Source organism: Aulonocara stuartgranti (assembly GCF_965226115.1).
Source record: "Aulonocara stuartgranti genome assembly, chromosome: 22".
Lineage (NCBI taxonomy): Eukaryota > Metazoa > Chordata > Actinopteri > Cichliformes > Cichlidae > Aulonocara > Aulonocara stuartgranti.
Window position 1 is genome coordinate 29,910,513 of NC_138957.1, and position 19,023 is coordinate 29,929,535.

The 19,023-nt window shown below is 36.5% G+C and overlaps 1 protein-coding gene across 10 annotated transcripts; it reads right to left on the bottom strand.

Moving 5' to 3' along the window:
* Positions 1-141: 141 nt before the first annotated feature.
* On the bottom strand, positions 142-17,308 carry LOC309698828 (CD209 antigen-like protein A). Of its 10 annotated transcripts, XM_082521545.1 has the most exons (11): positions 17,230-17,298; positions 16,147-16,208; positions 10,405-10,559; positions 6,802-6,876; positions 4,604-4,687; positions 2,805-3,029; positions 2,291-2,401; positions 1,257-1,334; positions 897-1,048; positions 673-797; positions 142-402 (listed from the first exon to the last, which is right to left on the bottom strand). In XM_082521545.1, exons 6-11 carry the CDS (start codon positions 2,833-2,835, stop codon positions 243-245), a joined length of 657 nt encoding a protein of 218 aa, XP_082377671.1. In that variant the 5' UTR covers positions 2,836-3,029; positions 4,604-4,687; positions 6,802-6,876; positions 10,405-10,559; positions 16,147-16,208; positions 17,230-17,298; the 3' UTR covers positions 142-242. The 10 variants fall into 10 exon arrangements, with proteins under 10 accessions (XP_082377671.1, XP_082377673.1, XP_082377670.1 ...); XM_082521547.1 differs by lacking the exons at positions 4,604-4,687; positions 16,147-16,208 and having other exon boundaries at positions 2,805-2,905; positions 2,983-3,029; positions 17,230-17,308; XM_082521544.1 differs by lacking the exon at positions 16,147-16,208 and having other exon boundaries at positions 17,230-17,308.
* Between the last annotated feature and the right edge of the window lie 1,715 nt (positions 17,309-19,023).

A 19,023-nucleotide genomic window follows, 5' to 3' on the forward strand; every position in this document is an offset into this window, starting at 1 on the left:
ATTAAGTCAACCAATTCTGCATAAAAGAGTGGTCAAATATCAAACCACAATTATGACAGAAGGCTGGTGATGTTGCTCTTTTAGCACATAATACATGAATAAGAAAATCAGACACAGAATAATTATTAAAATGTATTTCATTATAAACAGTGTATATAGTATTTTTTTCATTAAACATTTCTGGATGTCTTTAAATGTTTGCAGCATATCGTCTGCTCATACTGTTGTTCCTGAACTGAAATTTAACCACACAGAATCAAAGCCGGTTTCTCACAAATACTTCTTTGTGGTACTTTGCAGGAATTATCAAACCAATACATTGGCCCCATCCCCACACAGTCGTCTCCATCGGGATCTTCTCCACTCAAATCATCTGCCTCTTGATCCTTCCAAAATGTCAACCTAAGGGATGAAGAACAAAAAGAGCAGTCACAGTAAAACGGGATCACCCAAATGTCGCTAATAGATTGTCTGATTGTTGTATATCTTAGTGTCTTTTCCTTACACTATAAAGCACCTTTAAGGTGACTGTTATTGTGAATATATACATATATATACATATCTATATCTATCTATCTATCTATCTATCTATCTATCTATCTATCTATCTATCTATCTATCTATCTATCTGAAATGTAATATATAATATAATGTAATTGGATTGAATCAAACCTTTCGTTCAGTGGTGAGCCGTCCACCCACAACCATTTGCCCTCTTCTGCTGAGCCTGTCAGGCCGATCCAGAAAAGGTCGTCATATCCCGTCGTTTTTTGTTGAACATTTTTCCCCAAGAAACTCTAAATGAAAAAAAATGATTCAATTATTTTGTAAAACTTTCTGTTCTGGGATGACGAAACATGAGGGTGAGAACATGAACCTGCAGCAGTGTTTAATACCTGCTCCTCGCTGCTGTCTATCTTAACCAGGCCTCCTCCTTTAGTGCTACATTCAGTTTTGCTCTGATCCCAGGATGATTTTCTTGTGGAGAAATAATAGCACTTTCCTCTGTGTTGCTCCCAGCCATCTTCACATTTGTAATATGGTTCAACTTTGAAGAAATTACATCAAAGACAGGCAGGTGGAAGAAATCATGTTTATGGTTGTAAGTATGAAAATATTTCCTGCTTAGGATGTTGTGAAAAAAAAAAACAATGAGCAAAGTTTAATAATACTAATATTTTGTGTTAGTGATTAAATTCCAGAGGTCACAAACAAACAAAGGTTTAGTACAATAAGCAGGAGTCTCATATTCTTACCTGTGACATCAGTTTTTACAGCTACCTGCTTCAGTTCAAGGTTTCTGAGCATTTCCCTGGTTTTCAAAAGCTCAAACACTTATAAAAAAATACAAAAAAGAAAAAATGCAAATCAGTCAGTAACATTTTTGGTTTCATTTGCATTTAAGTTGCAGAGTCTATAGCCAAGGAGAAGATCTTTGTTACTAGAACTTCTCTTATGTCAGTAAATTTGTCCCAATTTTGATCACATTTGAGGAGGTTTTGGTAGCATGCAGGTAAAAAATATATCTATATAAACAGAGAGTAGAGTAACATGGCTACTGAACTGAACGCACAGCACAACCATTTAAAAACTGTTTCATGAACTGTATAGTAAAATGATGATTATTTCTAATTAAATATAGTTGTTATATATATGTAGTATACTGAAAAGTCATATATTTAATTTGTTTAAAAACAAATGTCAGATATTCTTCTTCCACTGACGGTGACAGCACACTAAGACTCATAAAGAAGAATATCTGAGCTGCAGTTTAATTATGATTTTTAATTTATAGGTTACAAATAAAAATAATCAATTACATATATTTAACATATGAATTACAAAAAAACCCATTGTGTTAAAATGCATAGTTCCACCTCAGAGTAAAACACATTTATGAATGACTTTCCCATACATCCAATTTATTAATGATGTTATAACTCAAAATTATGTAATGTTATGGATTTATTAACCTTAAATAAATAAATAATTAACTGTAATAAAGTGCACGTGTTGGTTAAGATGCAGGTGATTAAGCAGGTGATTGTATAGCTCACTGGACTTTAACAGCTAAATTACTGTTAAAATTTATTTTCTTTTCAATTAAAATTCTGGAAAATTTGTCCTGAAGCCTGGATTTTAAAATAAAAGGATTAAATATGATGCAGATTAATTAAAAAGTCACAAGTTAAGGTTTTCTTCACAATTTTATAGTAAACATTCTGCTAATCAATTTACAGTAGATCAGACACTTATCAGTAAAGCTACATGAATAGAACTACAAACTCACAGAGATAAATTACCACGAGAGCCGATACCAGGAGAACACAGACAACCAGCACGGCCACTCTGAGCTTTAACGCATTGTTTGATTTTGCATGTTGGGAGTGAAGAGCTTCACCTGATTCAGAGGAGACAGAAAGTGAACACACAAGTACGTAAACATTTAATAAATAGTGCTAACTGTAGTGCAGTTGAGGAATGCTGTAAAGATATGTGTTTGTGTTTGTCTTGTTTAAAATGATTTTTTTTTAAACAGGTGAGAATCAGAGCTGGATTAGACCAATGAGAAACATGACACAGTTTATGTTACATAACAATATGGTTGACTTTCTTATTCTTTTTCTTCATAAATGAGGTTTTTATATTTTTCTGTGATAAAACCCAGAATACAGACTTAAGATATTTCACCTAAAAGAGTATTGTTTAATTTCAGAACACGTTGTTCTATGAAAACAGCATTGTTCATAAAAAGTGTAGATTTTCTCCTCCCTGTTGATTTACCACCCCATTAATGTTCTTACCTTCTATGTATTTCTGTGGACGGCTCATCATGCTGAGGCTTCAAGCTCCCGACTTCAGAGTTAGTCCAACTGTGTCTGAATCACAATAACAAAACAGCAAACTGGTGCTAATCATTTAATCAATTCCTTCAATATCTATAGAAAATTAAGCATCAAGCTTCACCTCTGCGACCCTCACCTCAGGCTTTTCAAAAAGAAATGAAGCACAACACCTTTCACAGCTCTCTGTTAAAAAAAACAAACTTCCTGGTGACTCTAAAGGATGGGGAGGAGGGTCTATCTACAGCGCAGCTCATCTATTTCAAGACAAATTCAAAATTGTATCAGTGGCCACATTTGATGGTTGATGGTTTCGTTGCAATAATAAGTCCAATGTTTCTAAGAGAATCTGTGTAGACTGCTATTTTTTAAGGAAAAAACGCCATCAGCTCACCATCTGCTACATAAGCATGATATAACCTCTTTTTTGGCCACAGACACAATTTCACTGGTTGAGCTGTGTTTCTGGGTAAAATAAATTAAACTCACTGGCCACGTTATGTATCAGCTGCTTGTTAATACAAATATCTAATCAGTGACACACATACCACAAGAATATTTCATGATTATTGGCTCCAGATGGGCTGGTTTGAACTTTTGAGAAACTGCTGGTCATTTGGGATTTTCCCACACGACAATCTCAAAGATGAGGTGTGAGCAGCAGATCTCTGGGTGAAAAGGTGAGCTGAGTAATTCAAATAACCACTCGCTAAAACCCAGGTATGCAGCAGAGCATATCTGACACACAACCTTGAAACAGCAGCAGAAGGCCACACTGGGTGCCACTGCTGTCAGCTACAAACAGGAAATGGACACTTTGTACCAACTAAGCCTAATTTCAACACCACCATCTATCGGAGGATGATTGCTGACCATGTCCACTTCTTTAGGACCACACTGTACCCATCTTCTGACTGCTGCTTCCAGCACAATAATGCACAAGGTCACAAAGCTCAAATCATCTTGAACATGACAATGACTTCACTGCACTCAAATGGCTATCCATCAATCTCTATGCCAGCTACCACAGGGCGAGAGGCGGTGTACACCCTGGACAGGTCGCCAGCCTGTGGCAGGCCAGCATCTCAGGCCTTTCTCATTAAATAGGGTTGTTATTGAAACTTAGATGAAACTAAAGAAAACAAACCCATCTAATATCTCTCAGGACTGTCATTCACTCTAAATTTAAAATAGTTTCAATTATTAAAAAACGAATAAAAAAGACTGTGAAGTGCAGAAAAGCAGACAGGAGAATTTCAGATAGTATCACTGCACCTGTCACAGAAATAGATGTCTTTACATAACGTATAAAGCTGGAACATATGCGTTGTAAACCAAAAAGGTTCAGGCTGTGCGAAGCAAAATCTGCTATCACAATGGAGGCAGGATGTGAAACCAGAATCCTGAGCTGAAAATAATCCATTAGTGAAGGCTGTTCTTTCAATTCCTCTGTGAAAAAAACAGCAGCTTTCTGCACACCCCCAGACTCCCAACCCCATGCACCTGGGCATTTATACACACATGCACACTCTGTACAGACACTTACACACACCTTCAGGAACGCTTCGCTTGAATCTGACATCCGTGCATTGATATCCGCCCACCATCCCCTTCTGTCCTTTCTATCCGCATGTGATGGAGACTGTAGTGTGTGCAGTTCTGTTTGCTAGTGTATGGTTATCTAATGTCTCTCTTCATGTTTGTGTGCATTGTGTATTTCTAAGACAGTGTGTGTATGTGTGTGTGTGTGTGTCACTCACGCAGCAGATACTCTGCAGCATCTTGGTCATAGTCTGCGTCGTCTGGGAAATGATTGATCTGGGAACACACACCCCTCTTCAAACCTGAAAAAAGACAGAGAAGAAGAAGAGGGGGAGAAGATGATGAAGGTCAAAGAAGAAATCCCACGAAGACATAAAGACAGAATGCACCAAAACAGTAAATAACAAAGGTAAAAGCCAGAAAAGAGGAAGACAGACATGGGAACAAAAAAGAAGAAGAAAAAAGAAATTTTAAAAAATGGGGACAAACCAGGAAGAAAAAGGTTAATATATATAGATATATATCTATATATCTATATATAAAGATAGATAGATAAAGATATAAATATATAGATATAAATATATAGATACATGTATATATATGCATGAATAGAGTGAGAGAGAAATGAAAATCAAGAAGATCACAAAGGCCAGTAAGGTGAGAGATATTAAGACAAATGGCCCAATGACACAGCAAAAGACATATGCCCTAAATGTTTGCAACAACAACAACAACAAAAAAAAAGCAAAACCATAACTTGAGTCATGTCACATATGCTACCTATACATTGCTATGTTTTCTTCTTATTCTCTTTCCCCCTCACCCCAAACCTTTCATAGGGAATTGTGGACCCCCTCTCCAAGAAAGAAAAAAACTGAAACACAAAACAAAGCTGTTGGTCAGTCTTGACTAACTCTGTAAAATCACTGTTGGTTCTCATCAACTTTGTTACCTGTGATCTCATCATTAACCCCTGATGGTTTCATTTAATTTCACTTGAAAATATATAAAGTGGAACAGGAGAGTAGTTTCTGTATGTTTAACAATAAGAGTACATTTTATGGCTGTTGTTGAAAACATGTTTCTGTCTTTCTTGTTTAGCACTATACACACATTTAATATATTCCTAACATACTGTAGCGTTGTGCAGCTGCAAGGACATTAACCCTTGTGTCATACTAGGGTTGTGTTTTTCAAGTATTACAATTTTTCTCACATTATCGCATAGCAGTTTCTCACAATACCAAATGTGAGAACCACAGCCACAGGAAACAAGACCTTTTATAGATAAAGACCAAATGTGAAAATATCACCTAATCTAACAGGTGGTTCCTCCGTTTTTTTCTTTCTTCTTTTTTAGGTTAAATATTATCACATTCACTGCTATGTCGAAAAATTGAATGTGGCTTTAAGTTTTAGGTTCAGTGTTGTTTTATTCCTGCATTAATTTAACACCACACTGATATTCATACCTTATGTGTAGCTCTGCAGACGGCTCATCATGCAGATGTGATATCATGAAAATATTTATTCTGCAAATATTCATGTTTTGAGCTTTAAAAAAAATGGCAGAAAAACATCCTTCTGTGGTATTTTTTGGATATTTCATGAAAGTCTAGTAGACAGTCTCTTTAAAAAAACATTTATTTAGTAAATAATTTAATAAATAAATGTTTTTACTGTTTTCTAATAAATTAACTTCCTGTTAAATGTAATAGGATGAGGATTTTTCAGTAACAGTTTTATTTTCTTTCATTTAAAACGATGAAACAAATTATTTTCAGTATCACTGAGCTCACCTAAGCTATGCTAGTCCCATATTTAGTTAGTCTGATTTCATACAGACGAGATTTCAAATGCTGGTTTGCTTAAATAACTTGCTCATCTGTGCTATCTGTGTATCTTTTTGGGGGAGTTTTGAATGTTTTATTAATCTGCGTTTGTCCCTTATTTTTTTTTTAAATAGATGTATGTTTTTCATTATTATTATTTTAGACATGCCACATCTTTAATTTCAATAGACTCAGGGCAGGAAAAAATTATCACAGTGTTCACCATAATTTCTCAAACTGCACATCTACAGCTCACAGTTGTATCCATGACCTTTCTGGAAGTTTGCATACACAATTTACAAATATTGTTCACAATTATTTTATTTCTTTTTATTAAGCAGTTTTGGAAGGAAGGTTTAAATGCACTACTCAACTTATTTTACAGTTTGAACTGACTTTTAGACACATACAGATTTATGATGTCCAATTACTGCTGATTTACCACAAATACTTCCTTTTTCAGACTTTATAATTTTGCAAAAAGCATTTTTTCCAGACATGGGGTTGAAGTGACTACTCAAATCTGAATGAAGCTCCCTCTTCTTCAGGTTCCTGTTGATTTATCACCACATTAATGTTCGTACCTTGTATGAAGCTCTGTGGATGGCTCATATTGCAGAAGCTTCAATATCCTGACTTCAAAGGTAATCCAGATGTTTCTGCACCACAAAACATTTATTCTGTAAACATTCATGTTTAAATTACGCTTTGACAAACAGCAGAAAAAATATCTTTGCATTATTTAAAAGAGATTCCTCAAAAGTCTTCATCATTTTAAATAGCAGTCTTATTTTTTATTTTATTTAACATTTGCTGCCAAACTGCTGTGAAAGCTCAAGGCATGAGCTCCACTAGACCCCTGAAAATTTGCTGTGGTCTCTGTCACCAAGATGGTAACAACAGCTAAATTGGGAAGCGGAGCCTCCATGCATTGGACTTAATGGTCCAGCACATCCAACAAATGCTTGATTAAATTGAGATCTGGGGAATTCGGAGGCCACGTCCACCTCGAATTCATTTTTGTGCTTTTAAAATCTTTGCTGAACTATTTTGGCTTTATATCAGGGCACATTATCCTGTAGAAAGAAGTCACAGAAGTTTCATTAAAGAGTGTACATGGTCTGCAGCTGTACTTAGGTAGGTGGTATGTGTCACAGTATCACCCACATGGATGGCGGGAGCCACGGTGTCCCAGTAGATCAAAGCATCACACTGCCTCTGCTGGTTTGCATTCTTCCCATAGTGAATCCTGGTGCCACATGTTCCCCAGGTAAGCGATGCACTTGATGTAAAAGAAAATGTGGTTCATCATTCACCTTTTTCCAGTGCTCTGTGGTCCAGTTTTGAAGCTCACATACCCATTGTTGGTGCTTTAAGTGGATAGCGATCAGCATGGGTACCCTGACTGGTCTGTGACTATCCAGATCCAAACAAAACAAACTGCAATGCACTCTGTATTCTGACACCTTAGTATCGGAACCAGCATGCAACCTACAAGAGCTGCAGTTTGGAGATGTAGTCATCTAGCCATCTTGCCCATTTTTCCTGCTTCTAAATGCATGTTGTCATGTGTCAGTTGACCACCTGTCTGGTCATAACATTATGCCTGATCAGTGCACATTCCCTTTAAACATGGACACAACATCCTTCAACATATTTATCCTTGTTTGACGTATTTATCCTCGTGAGCCAAATGGCCGACTTACTCACACGAAACAAAAACGGAGTATCTTCCTTCCTCCTGGGCACACTGGTCTCTGCATAAAGGTCTCAACAGGAAAAACACAAACAACAAAAACCCTGATCCTCCCACACAGAACCTTAAGTTTTAAAACATGCATTTCCCTGATTGCAAAAAACAAGAGAATATACCCTCATCCCATTCCGTACCAGTTCTAAAGCAGTAGGTATGCCACATTGTCTTAAGAGTTTGGTGGAAGTACTCTAGTGCCTCCTGGCTTTCTGGATGATATGCACTAAAGACTTGATGCTTCACAGCCAGGAGCTTCAGTATCTAATCAAATACTTCAGACATAAAGTCAGTACCTTGGTCTGTTTGAGTAATCTTGGGCAAACCAAAAGTGGGACCAAATGTTTACTATTATATATAGAAAGATTGTTACTGTAATCTATTGTTTTTTTTTCTAGGAAACATGGAATGTGGGATGAATCTTCATACAAGGAGACCACTTAAATGAACAGCTGCAGGATTGTCAATTTTCCCAATGTCATTTGTGCCAATGAATCTTTGACCTAGTTTCATAGAAAGAAATTTCCAAACTTTCTGACCCAAACTATTCTGTGAGGCCGGAGACTTCAGCTGATCAGCCAAACTCCAATTCTTCTCAGATGTTTGGAGATGTTTGGTTTGTCTACAAAAATGGCAGCAACGTCAGACATGATGCTGGATGGAGATACAGCCACTTCTCTTTCTATTACAGGGGATAATGCTGGTTGATAATCCAGAAAGGCCTCAAAGGATGGTAGTCTGGTTGCGGATGAAGTGAGTGTTTTGTGTGCATACTTTATCCATGGGAGCGGTGAACTTCAGGAAGCAGGATTAGTGGAAACAACGCAGCAGAAAGCACCTCAAGTTTTTGATTGACCTTCTGAGTTTGACCCTTAGACTCTGAGTGAAATGCAAAAACCAGACTGACTTTTCCTTCCAAAGCCCCAAGAAAAACCTTATTTGCAATATAAACTGGGGTTGAAGACTGGAGTCTATGTCTAAAGGAATATCATGGAGCTAGAAAACACGTTTAATCATTAGTAGCGCTGTAACGACTAGTCAAATAATTTGAATAATTATTCCTTTAAAGCACGGCAAATGTGTTAAACGATGTAAACACGAGTGCTTCATCCACATTTGCGACTAAAAACAGACGTGCAATGCAAACGTGTGAATAAAAAGTCTGACAACAACAAGCCCACACAGCCTGCACATTTAAACAGAAACACTGATAACACAACGATGATGAGTTATGGCAGTAACGATGACGCTGGCACAGCTGAACGTGGAGCCGGAGTCTGTTTACACACCGTGAAGAGCAAAGAGGCGGACCCTTACCGAGACGCTGAGCTCAGGCTGAGTGAAAGAAAACGTGTTTTTAGCGTCCAAAACAGCAGCGCTGTTCCTGTAATCATCATTTAAATCTTTACTGACAAAACCCGAGCGTGAGTCCTCCATCAAAGCGCCTGATCAACACACTCCGACGCAAAGAAAAGCGAACTTTGCAGCTGCTCCATCCACCGCCGTTTGTTTTATATAGAGAAAAATCTGCAGCAAGTCTCCCGAAGTTGTATTAAAATATGCAGGTGAACTGTTAACTGATACGAGACTGGTTAAATTATACAGCTCGCTAAAGGCTGAGGCAGCCGTCCTATTTTACATGGAAGTGATACCTGCAGCAAACAGGGGTGAGTCTAAAGGGGGGCATGGGGTGTACTAGGCCATATTAACTTCAAGGGTTTTGTAACATGTTTTGAATTGAATGTGAAATAATAAAATAATATAAAGTATTTTATTAATTAAATTGCATTAATATTTTAAAGTATAAAAATAAAAGCTTTTTTCACAAGCCAGTAAAAATGTAAATGGGCCATTAAAACTCTGAGCCACTGACCTGAAGGCTGTTAAGTTGGACACTGAATTATTATTAATATTAATTAATGTCTGCACCATTATAACATCTTTTTTTTTTTTTAGCAGCATAAAAACCTCCTATCAATATCAGAAAGCCTTCCAAGAAGACAGAGTTAGTTTAGGTTGCTTATGCATTTTATTTAATTTGACTTTGACTTTTGACTGTACTTTAGATTATTTATATATTTTTGCATTTCAGAAAATGTTTTCTTTAAAAAAATAATTTCAGTATGGCATGTACATACAATCGAAGGGTTTAGTTTTATTTTATTTTTTTGACAGATGTTGTATGCAGTTAAACTTTAAACACTGCAATTTCTAAAATGGAAACCAATGAGCAGTTCATTTTGAAAGACTTGTGTTTTTGCCCATTTGAATATTTATTATTGGCGCATTGGCATGACCATGGGCAGCTAGGTATACACAGTAGCTGTAACAGGCCTGCGATTGGTTGAGATTTGCTCTTACTTCTTGTGCAAACTGAGCATTCTGGATTGTGTTCCTTTATAACCTTGCCAATTGAGGATGAAAGAATGTGGCTTACCCCTGGATGGCAGGTAAAGTTGATGGTGTGGACCTAGTGGATAACTTGTGAGTGGACTGAAGACAGGACATACAGTTGGTTTGTGAAGCTGATTCTGGAATCATGTTTATTCTGCTGAGCCTGTTGAATGACATCTTCATTTTCCCAGGTCAGCTCTACAGAAATACAGGAACCAGAACGGTAAGTCATTGAATTTGCCAAAGAACATTACAGTCTAGGTTGCCTGGAATTGAGATGTTGTAGGTGACTGAAGATATGACAAATTTGGATGATTCTTCGAAAGCTAGTTGAACTGCTAGCAGATCACTATGAGTAGAATGTGCAGAATGTGCACGAGTGTAGTTTACTTTCTTCTTACAGTACGGTACTGTAAGAAGATTGCCCCCACCCCAGAGTCTGAAGCGTTGACCTTTACAACAAACTATTAATGGGGGTGAAGGCTTGGGGTGAAGGTTTTCTCCTGAAAACCTTCTTGAAACAGAAGTAAGGTGATATAGATCCTTGAAAACAATCATAGTATTGTCAAGGTAAAACAAAAACAAAAAACAACCACATTCAGGAAATTTCTGAAGACCTCATTAAATAAGGCTTAGAATACTGCAGCCACATTTATTAGACCAAAAGATATTACCAAGTACTCAAAGTGTCCTCGTGTTTATCAAAAACGTCTTTTCACTTCTTGTTCCTCTAGTGATCTGATTTAGTCAAATACATGGTCTAAGAGTTTTATCTTTCTACTCAACAAAAAGCCAGCTATTGGGCATGGTCCTGCTGAGGATCAGAGAAAGATTAGGTGACTCACATTCAGCAGGCCCAGAGACTGAGTTAGCAGGGCTCATTGTAAGCGGTTTGACTGGAAAAACAAACTTCAACTTAGTTCTTTCTTCCGACCAACTTATATGTGGGTTGTGTCCTTCTAGCCAGGGATTTTCTAGGATCAGATTTGTGAGGTGCAGAAAAAACAAAGAACTCTGCGTACTCAGGGTGGTTTCCATAGATAATGAAATGAATTGGCTCAGTCTGATGTGTAATGGTAGCCAGCTGTTGTCTGTTTAGGGCAAAGATTGAAAGATGAGTGGTTAATAGTTTGGTGGAGATTCCCAGTTGATGAGCTAGCTTTGTTCTACACCAGAGTCAGCAAGGACTTCAGAGAGAGTGCTCTGCTTAAAGTAGATAGTTGCAGGCAGTGATCAGCGAAGAAATAACTTAGCCCTGGGAACACCAACAAGTATCCCAACCTCTACTGCAGACTGTTCTGTTTTGGCTGCACTGGAAAGCTGTCCACAGTAAAGCAACACCTTAGCCTCAAACCATCTGTCTCTCTGTCAGGGATAGTTTTGCTCAGTTGAGCTACATCAACACATCTGGATTTTCTCCCAGGAAGACAGAGAGGAAGAAGCAGGGTGACTGAAAAAGCAGTGGTCGTTGTTCAGGATTTACTTTTTGTTTTCTTTTCACAGGCTCTTACCCTAAGATGACTGACAGCTTTAAATGCTAGGGAAAACAATGCAACTATAAAAGATGGTTCATCACAAGTAGATGAACCATCTGTGCACTGAGCCGGAGATCTCTGGATTGGGTGAGTTCTTTTAAAAAGAAAGTAAAAACTCATCTTTTTAAACTTTTGGCTGACTTTTTGTTTTGATGTTTTAGCATTTTTATTGTGAAGCATTTTGTAATATTTATTCTGAAAGCTCTATATGTAATTTACCTTTACTTTAATCAATGTTTCTTTAACCATAATAAGAAAAAACAAATGTTGTATAATTCTCAATCATGGTTACTTCGGGAAGCTGTGAACATGTGGGCTTTATCATGTTGCATAGTTAATTTCACTCTCTATTAAAATAAAGTAAAAAAAAAAAAAGAGTAAACAACAAAGTTCTTTAAATCAGTCATTCAGCAAGAACATAAAAATGTGTAACAATTTTTTTTGACAAGATACAGCAAGCATGGCATGGTAACAACAACTGTGTGCCATCAGAGTAGATGTACTGATAATCCAAGTTTAATTCAACTTTGCAGCATATGAGTCTCCTATCCTTACCTGTGACATTGCCTTATGTGATTTTCCACCTTAATTCAAATTATTTGAGTGTTTCCTAAAACTACAACAACAAAAACAACAATAAGGCAGTCTGTTTATTTGTAAATGTTATCTTAATTAATAATAAAACAAAGCACACTAAAAGTGAGGGCTTGACATTAATTGACATTGTTATAGTTATGTAATTTTTAAAAAAAACCTTTATCTTTAGATGCCACAGTCACAGTTGAAACAGTCGCCCTTAGTTTTTGTATAAGCAGTATTCACAGTCATACTGAAAACATTCTCCTCCTCTAATTTATGGTAAATTAGATAGCTGTGGGAACCGCAGCTGCATTAACCAAACAGGAAACACAGCAAACTGTGTATCAGACAACAACGTGGTTGACGGAAAAAACCACACAGGAAATTATCACAAAATCTAAGCGTCAACCCCCCACTGTTCTTGTTTGTTTCTTCTTTGTTGGACTAAGTATTACCAAATACACTCATGTGTTAAAGCATTTAGTCTGGTCTAAAGTTTTGTTTTAACTTAGGTTTAGATAATATTGTTTTATCCTTGCATACCTGTTTCAATCTGCAAAAAGCTGTTTTGTTTTTCAGATTTGACTGCATCTCCCTCTTTATCACCACATGAATATTCTTACAGTCTATGTACCTCTATGAACACAGAGGCTTCAACATCCTGACCTCAGCCAGTCCTGCTGTTTTGCATCACAAACACACCCATTTTATTCTTTATTATTTATTAGCATTTAATACTTTGGCAAACAGCAGAATTTTTTGGTATTATCTGCAAATATTTCTTTGGCTGTTGGTGGGCAGATAAGCCTTAAAACTGTCTCATTGCTTTTCTTAGAAGAAACACTTGTGACAGCTTCCTTTTTTACAGGTTTACATTAAAAGAATTTTCTCTTAAATTTTAATGGATTACACTTTATCATAACTTTATGTTTATGGTTTAAAAAAAACACATGTATATATCTGTAAATTCCCCTCACCCCTACAGGCGGTCTATCTGTCAAGCTCGGGTCCTCTACTAGAGGCCTGGGAGCTTGAGGGTCCTGCGCACTATCTTAGCTGTTCCTAGGACTGCGCTCCTCTGACAGAGATCTCAGATGTTGTTCCTGGGATCTGCTGGAGTCACTCGCCTAGCTTGGGAGATTTTTGAAAGGTAGCTTTAATTGTTTGTGACTTTAGCTTTATAAAAGTAGCCTTACTGTACTCCCTGTACTCTCAACTTATTTTATATTTGACTTTCAGAAACATACAGATTTATGGGGTACTTTGCAGGATATATCAAGCTAACACTTTCTGACTGGAGGATATATTTCTAACATTTCCTCCACCCAATCATCTGGTTTATCGCCTCTCAAAAATGTAAAACTAAGAGATGAAAGATATCGTCACAACAAATCACTGTTCATGTTTTTACGACTTTACATTACATCAAAATCCAGTCTGCTGAAAAAGACTAGAGGTTAAAAAAAATTTGACTTTGTTGTGGCAGACAATGTTCAGAACTACAAAAAAAAAAAGGAAAATCAAAAAAGAACTGGAGAAAAAAGAGAGGAACACAGTTTGATGCAACACGACAGACAAATTGAGACTATAAAGTCACATGACGTAATGAAGGAATTAGAAACAGGAGGGAAACTAAACACAGTTGAACACAACAAAGGTGAACAACAGTCAGGAAATAAAACTAAACACAATGCATGGGAGACCAATAAAAAAAGGAACTAAACAAAAACAATGAAGATCAGTGAACTTAACACAGGATAAAGAGATCAAATAAACTCTAATGCAAGTAGAAGCTGGAACTAAGACCTAAAGACTAAAAATACTAAAGAAAACACTTCAATATAAAGTAGTACGTTCACTCTGTTAAAATAAAGGATAAGCTCAATCATGGTGATGTCATCCTGGGGAAGAATAGGTTGTTTTTTGTTTTTGCATGACTTTTTCAATCTTTGACAGTAGAGTCATTTATCTTTTATATTGTGCTTTTAATTTTTTATAGCTATTAGTGTTATTGCATGCTTTTATTGTGAATTTTGTTTTTAGTTTATGTTCCCCCAGACCCCCCCCCCCCCCATTACTAATTTTCTTCTCCTGGGAGAGGTCATGCCATGGAATGAACCCGCCATTAACCAATCAGGGTGAGCCTTTCAACCACCAAAGACCAATAAGAGGGTCTGGCGGTACGGATGGTCATAGCAGCCATGAAAACAGCAGTAATGGACAGAAAGAATCAACCATGATGATGATGATGATGATGATGACGATGACGTGGCCATGGAGACACAGGCAGATGTTATTGAGGGAGGTGAAGCAGAGGGACACCTTTGAGTGGAGCGTCTGGACGTGCCAGGAGATCGTTTTGGTTTCGGCTAGTGTTGCGAAAAGCTAACGGCTGCTGACAAGTGACGAACAGTGGCAGGCAGAGTTCTGAGCTCTGTACCAACTACTGACTAAATCTCAATTGTCGGGTCAAGTACTGACCCAGCCAGACAATTTTTATATTTTGTTCCTGTATATTAATTTTTATGCCCCCTGGTCATGGCTGTTTTTAATTGTTTTTATTGTAAATAAATAAATTTTTTAGCTTTCTTAAAAAGCGCCTCTATTGCTTCTTGGTTAAACACTGCTCTCCACTCCACTCACAAGGATCTTCCTTCTTATTGGGACTTTTCCTTCTACATGAAATTGAAATCAAGACAAATACAAAGGAGTTGGTAACATTTTGGTGTCACTTTATCTTTTTAAAAAGACATTTCTATAAATTTGGAGTTTACCTGGGGATTTTTAGTACCGTTCTAGTTTCTGTTTTCATTCTGCCTGTAGTGCTAATTTTATTCACCAGTAACATTTGAAAAGGTTGTGGTTGCATTCAGGGAAACGCTATGAAGTATGATATTTGAAAAAAACACCATCACAAAAACCCAACGCTATTTTCTGACAACATTTTGTGAATTCAGTCAGCTTTGACTGAATTTACTATATTTAACAAACGATTTTCTTTATTTTAAAAAAGTAAATCACTTTAAATCCAACATTTGTATCTTCAACTCCAGTAAATCTAAACCTTTCACAGAAAACTATAACAAAAAAGGCAATCTTTTAATTATAAATGAGGTCTTAAGTCATCATAAAACAGAATCTCTTTATATCATTGCGGGGGGGTTAGAAATGACTGAAAGATTATTAGGCTCTGTTTTGACTTTTGTTCAAAAAAGAATGACTTCATATAGGGAAATATATCACATATACAGGACACCTTAAACTAGTTTTTTAATTAAGCAGCAAGGCAGAACAAAGTCAGGGCTGCATCAAGACACACGGACTAAACCCCAATTCAACCAGACCCAGAACTGATCCAGAATTAAAACAGGACTACTTTAGGACTTAACCAAGACAGAAGCAGAATCATAACTAGATGATAGTAGCACTAAAAATCATCATAGACCTGCACTACACTTATTTTTTTAATTCTACCAAAGTACACTATTTAGATTTAGAAAAGTTTATATAATTATTTAGCCTTGTTGTGCAAACAAGCCTGCATAACTTAATAAATATAGAATTTGAAAAATAACAAACCTAAAAAGAAACACTAGGTACTAGATACATGAGTACCTATGATACGGTGATACTTTTGGTAAACAACCATTTGACTAACATGTGTGTCTCACCTGCTCTTGTTCCCTCTCTGTTCCTCTCTCTCCCTCTCTGTTCCTCTCTCTCCCTCTTTGTGCTGACAATCATCAAATATACAGTTGAAACCAGATATTTACATACTCTTCAGATAAAAACACAAACACTTTTTTAATTGTAACATCAAATCAGTCTAAATGTTTATTTTTTTTAGGTTGATAAATATAAAAAACACATTTGTTAACTTTAAGAGTAAAGAGAGAAACTATCTGTATTTCTTAATTGTAAATGGCACCAAATTGTATTCAAAATTTTGCCACACTTATGGAGCTCCACAGTTCTTTTCCTGGTGTTTTGGTTGACATCTCTTGATTTTCCCATTTCAAAAAAACAGGCTCTGTGTTTTGTCTTATATGCATCCACAGGTGTGCCACCAATTTACTCACATGGACTCTACTAACCTATCAGAAGCTTCTTAAGCTCAGAATAGAATCGTCTGCAGTTTTCTTATTAATTAACAATAAACTTAGTGTATATGTACTCCTACATTTGATGAAAGTGATAAAAAATAGACAGCTCTGTCTCCCGTTATTCTGACATTTAACTAATTCAAAAGATATTTCAATATTTATCTAAAACAAAAGTTTACTCTAAATTGATGTTGTACAGTAAAAAAAAAAAAGTTCTTGTGTTTTCCATAAAGTGTATGTAAATATCTGGTTTCAACTGTGAATATACTGCTGTGTATTGAAATTCCTCTTGTTTTGCATAGAAATATACTGAACAACATACAAAGCATAATCAATAAAATAACATCTACCAGAGTTTTTTCTTTGAAAGAAGCCCCTTATGTCCATTCTTGTATATCAGTGCATTACTGAAACCGATTTATTTAGCTGTGGAGGGAAACACCTGAAAATATGAAATAAACACACATCAAAAAAGCTAAGACTCTCTAAAAAACAGTATTGTTGTTGTTCAGCTTTTCATTTCGCCATTTGTTGATTCACTCGAAGAGCAAGTAACGTAATATGGGTCAAGTGATCAGTTTGATATCAATCTTTCGTGATTCACCGTCATATTTACATTATTTGTACAGTACGAATGATTTGCTTTGGTACCTGCTCAAACTTCAGTTCTCCTCTGTCTGCCTGGCTGCGTTTCTCCAACAGCGCACTTGCAGGCAGCAGCTCCCCCCGCCCCCTCGCTCAGTTGCTTGTTGTGTGAGCTCGGATCATACCAATATTAGGGGGAATTTAAGCACAGTCGTAAATTCCCACCGTGTGCACTATGTGCTTCGAATATTGTGTGTAGTTTTTGTTTTATACAGTTGTCAGTCAGGCATCTAACTATGAAACAAATTGCACTCCAAAAGACCCCGGGCTTCTGAAAAAACAACCTGGGCTTAAGTCCAGGAAGCCACCCCCCCCTCCGCCACTGCTGAAACTGTTTTTCCAAATAAACATATAAAGAGACCATGATTTTTCAGGGAATACATTTTGTAAATTCAAGATCAGAAAAACAAGAGATTTCACTGGTTATGTTGCTGTCTTAGCACAATTATATTTTATTTGTCAGATTCAGATTTCTGTAAGGGAGTTTCAAATGTAGATAGATTTAGAAACGCTACCTTTTAAAAATAGCATCATTTAAGCCCATGTGTCTCCTTGTAATTGTGTTCTAGGCTATGGCTCAGCTGAAAGTGTACAGTCACTTCTGATTTGTCAAGCAACATAGCTTGCTAACCTATTAATCTCTTAGTAGTACACTCTTAGGATCTCCAGCTTAACACAACAAAAATGAAGAGGGCACCACCTTGTGGCGCTTTTCTGCAATTGTGCTTTAATTCACAAAGGAAGGAGGTGCTGATAGGGGAGAACCTAGTGAGAAATTCTAATGGGGATTTGGAAAAAATTCTGGGATGTTTTCACTGAAGTTGGAATTAAGTTAATGCTGCAGAAATATTTAGACGGAAATGGTGAATGAAATGGGTGACTTTGGTTTGGGTTTGATGGTGCCTGTCCAGATGTGCTAGCTACCAATTTCATAGGCACTAATTCACTTCCAATCCTATCAGAGATGCAAACGTTTGAACTGAGTACTGATAAAAAGCTAGATAGTCATTGTCATATTTAGATCATGGACATCCAATATTGATTTTCAGCTTTGTGCTTTCAGCACAGAGATTGCTTAAGTTTATCCAATTTGTTTTAATGATAATATATACTTTACCAAGGTCTTCTGAATTTAACATTGAGGAACTTTATTCTCAAATTGTTTCACAATCTGTAGATAGGTTATTAACGTAACATGGCAGTTTCACTACCTCACAAGATCAAAATCTTGATTGTTCTCATTTAAAATGATGTAAATGGTTCTATATTTCTTTTTTCTACATGGTTCTGTTTTAAAAACTGACTTGACATTCATTTTTTTAAAAACTTACTGCCAAATCATAATTGTCCTTTGGTCTAACTGTCTCAAACATGATTCAATAAATATTACCTTTTATAAAAATAAAGAAAGCTAATAAATATTGCTAAACACCTGAGCATAATTGTGTAAATGTCTATCAGTCACATTTATCCCTGTACATACATTCTAGAAGTGTATCATGTAAGTCTTGATACAGTTTGTAAAAACTGTGTTGTGGTGTGATGCTGTATTGTGTTTTCAAATTAGGCAAATCCTTTGTATGAAATACAATACTAAATATCAGTGGTGCATAGATGAGGGTAGATGTATGCATGAAATTGAAAACAATAGTGATCGTCCGTTTGAAGCTGAAGTTCTGGCATGTAACAAAAGAAAAAACAAGGCTTGGCTTGACTAAACAGTTATGTGATCTGTGACAGCCGAAGCATCATTCAGTACATCACTGCCTCAGTACCTGATTCAGTGGTTTACATAAGGAA

Bases quoted from the DNA above. Each gene is read 5' to 3' on its own strand.
- LOC309698828 (XM_082521547.1), bottom strand. From the start codon at position 2,835: ATGATGAGCCGTCCACAGAAATACATAGAAG. The intron at 2,402-2,804 runs GTAAGAACATTA...CCTCTGAATCAG, and splicing joins TCCACAGAAATACATAGAAG to GTGAAGCTCTTCACTCCCAA. The intron at 1,335-2,290 runs GTGAGTTTGTAG...TTTTTTTATAAG, and splicing joins TCTCGTGGTAATTTATCTCT to TGTTTGAGCTTTTGAAAACC.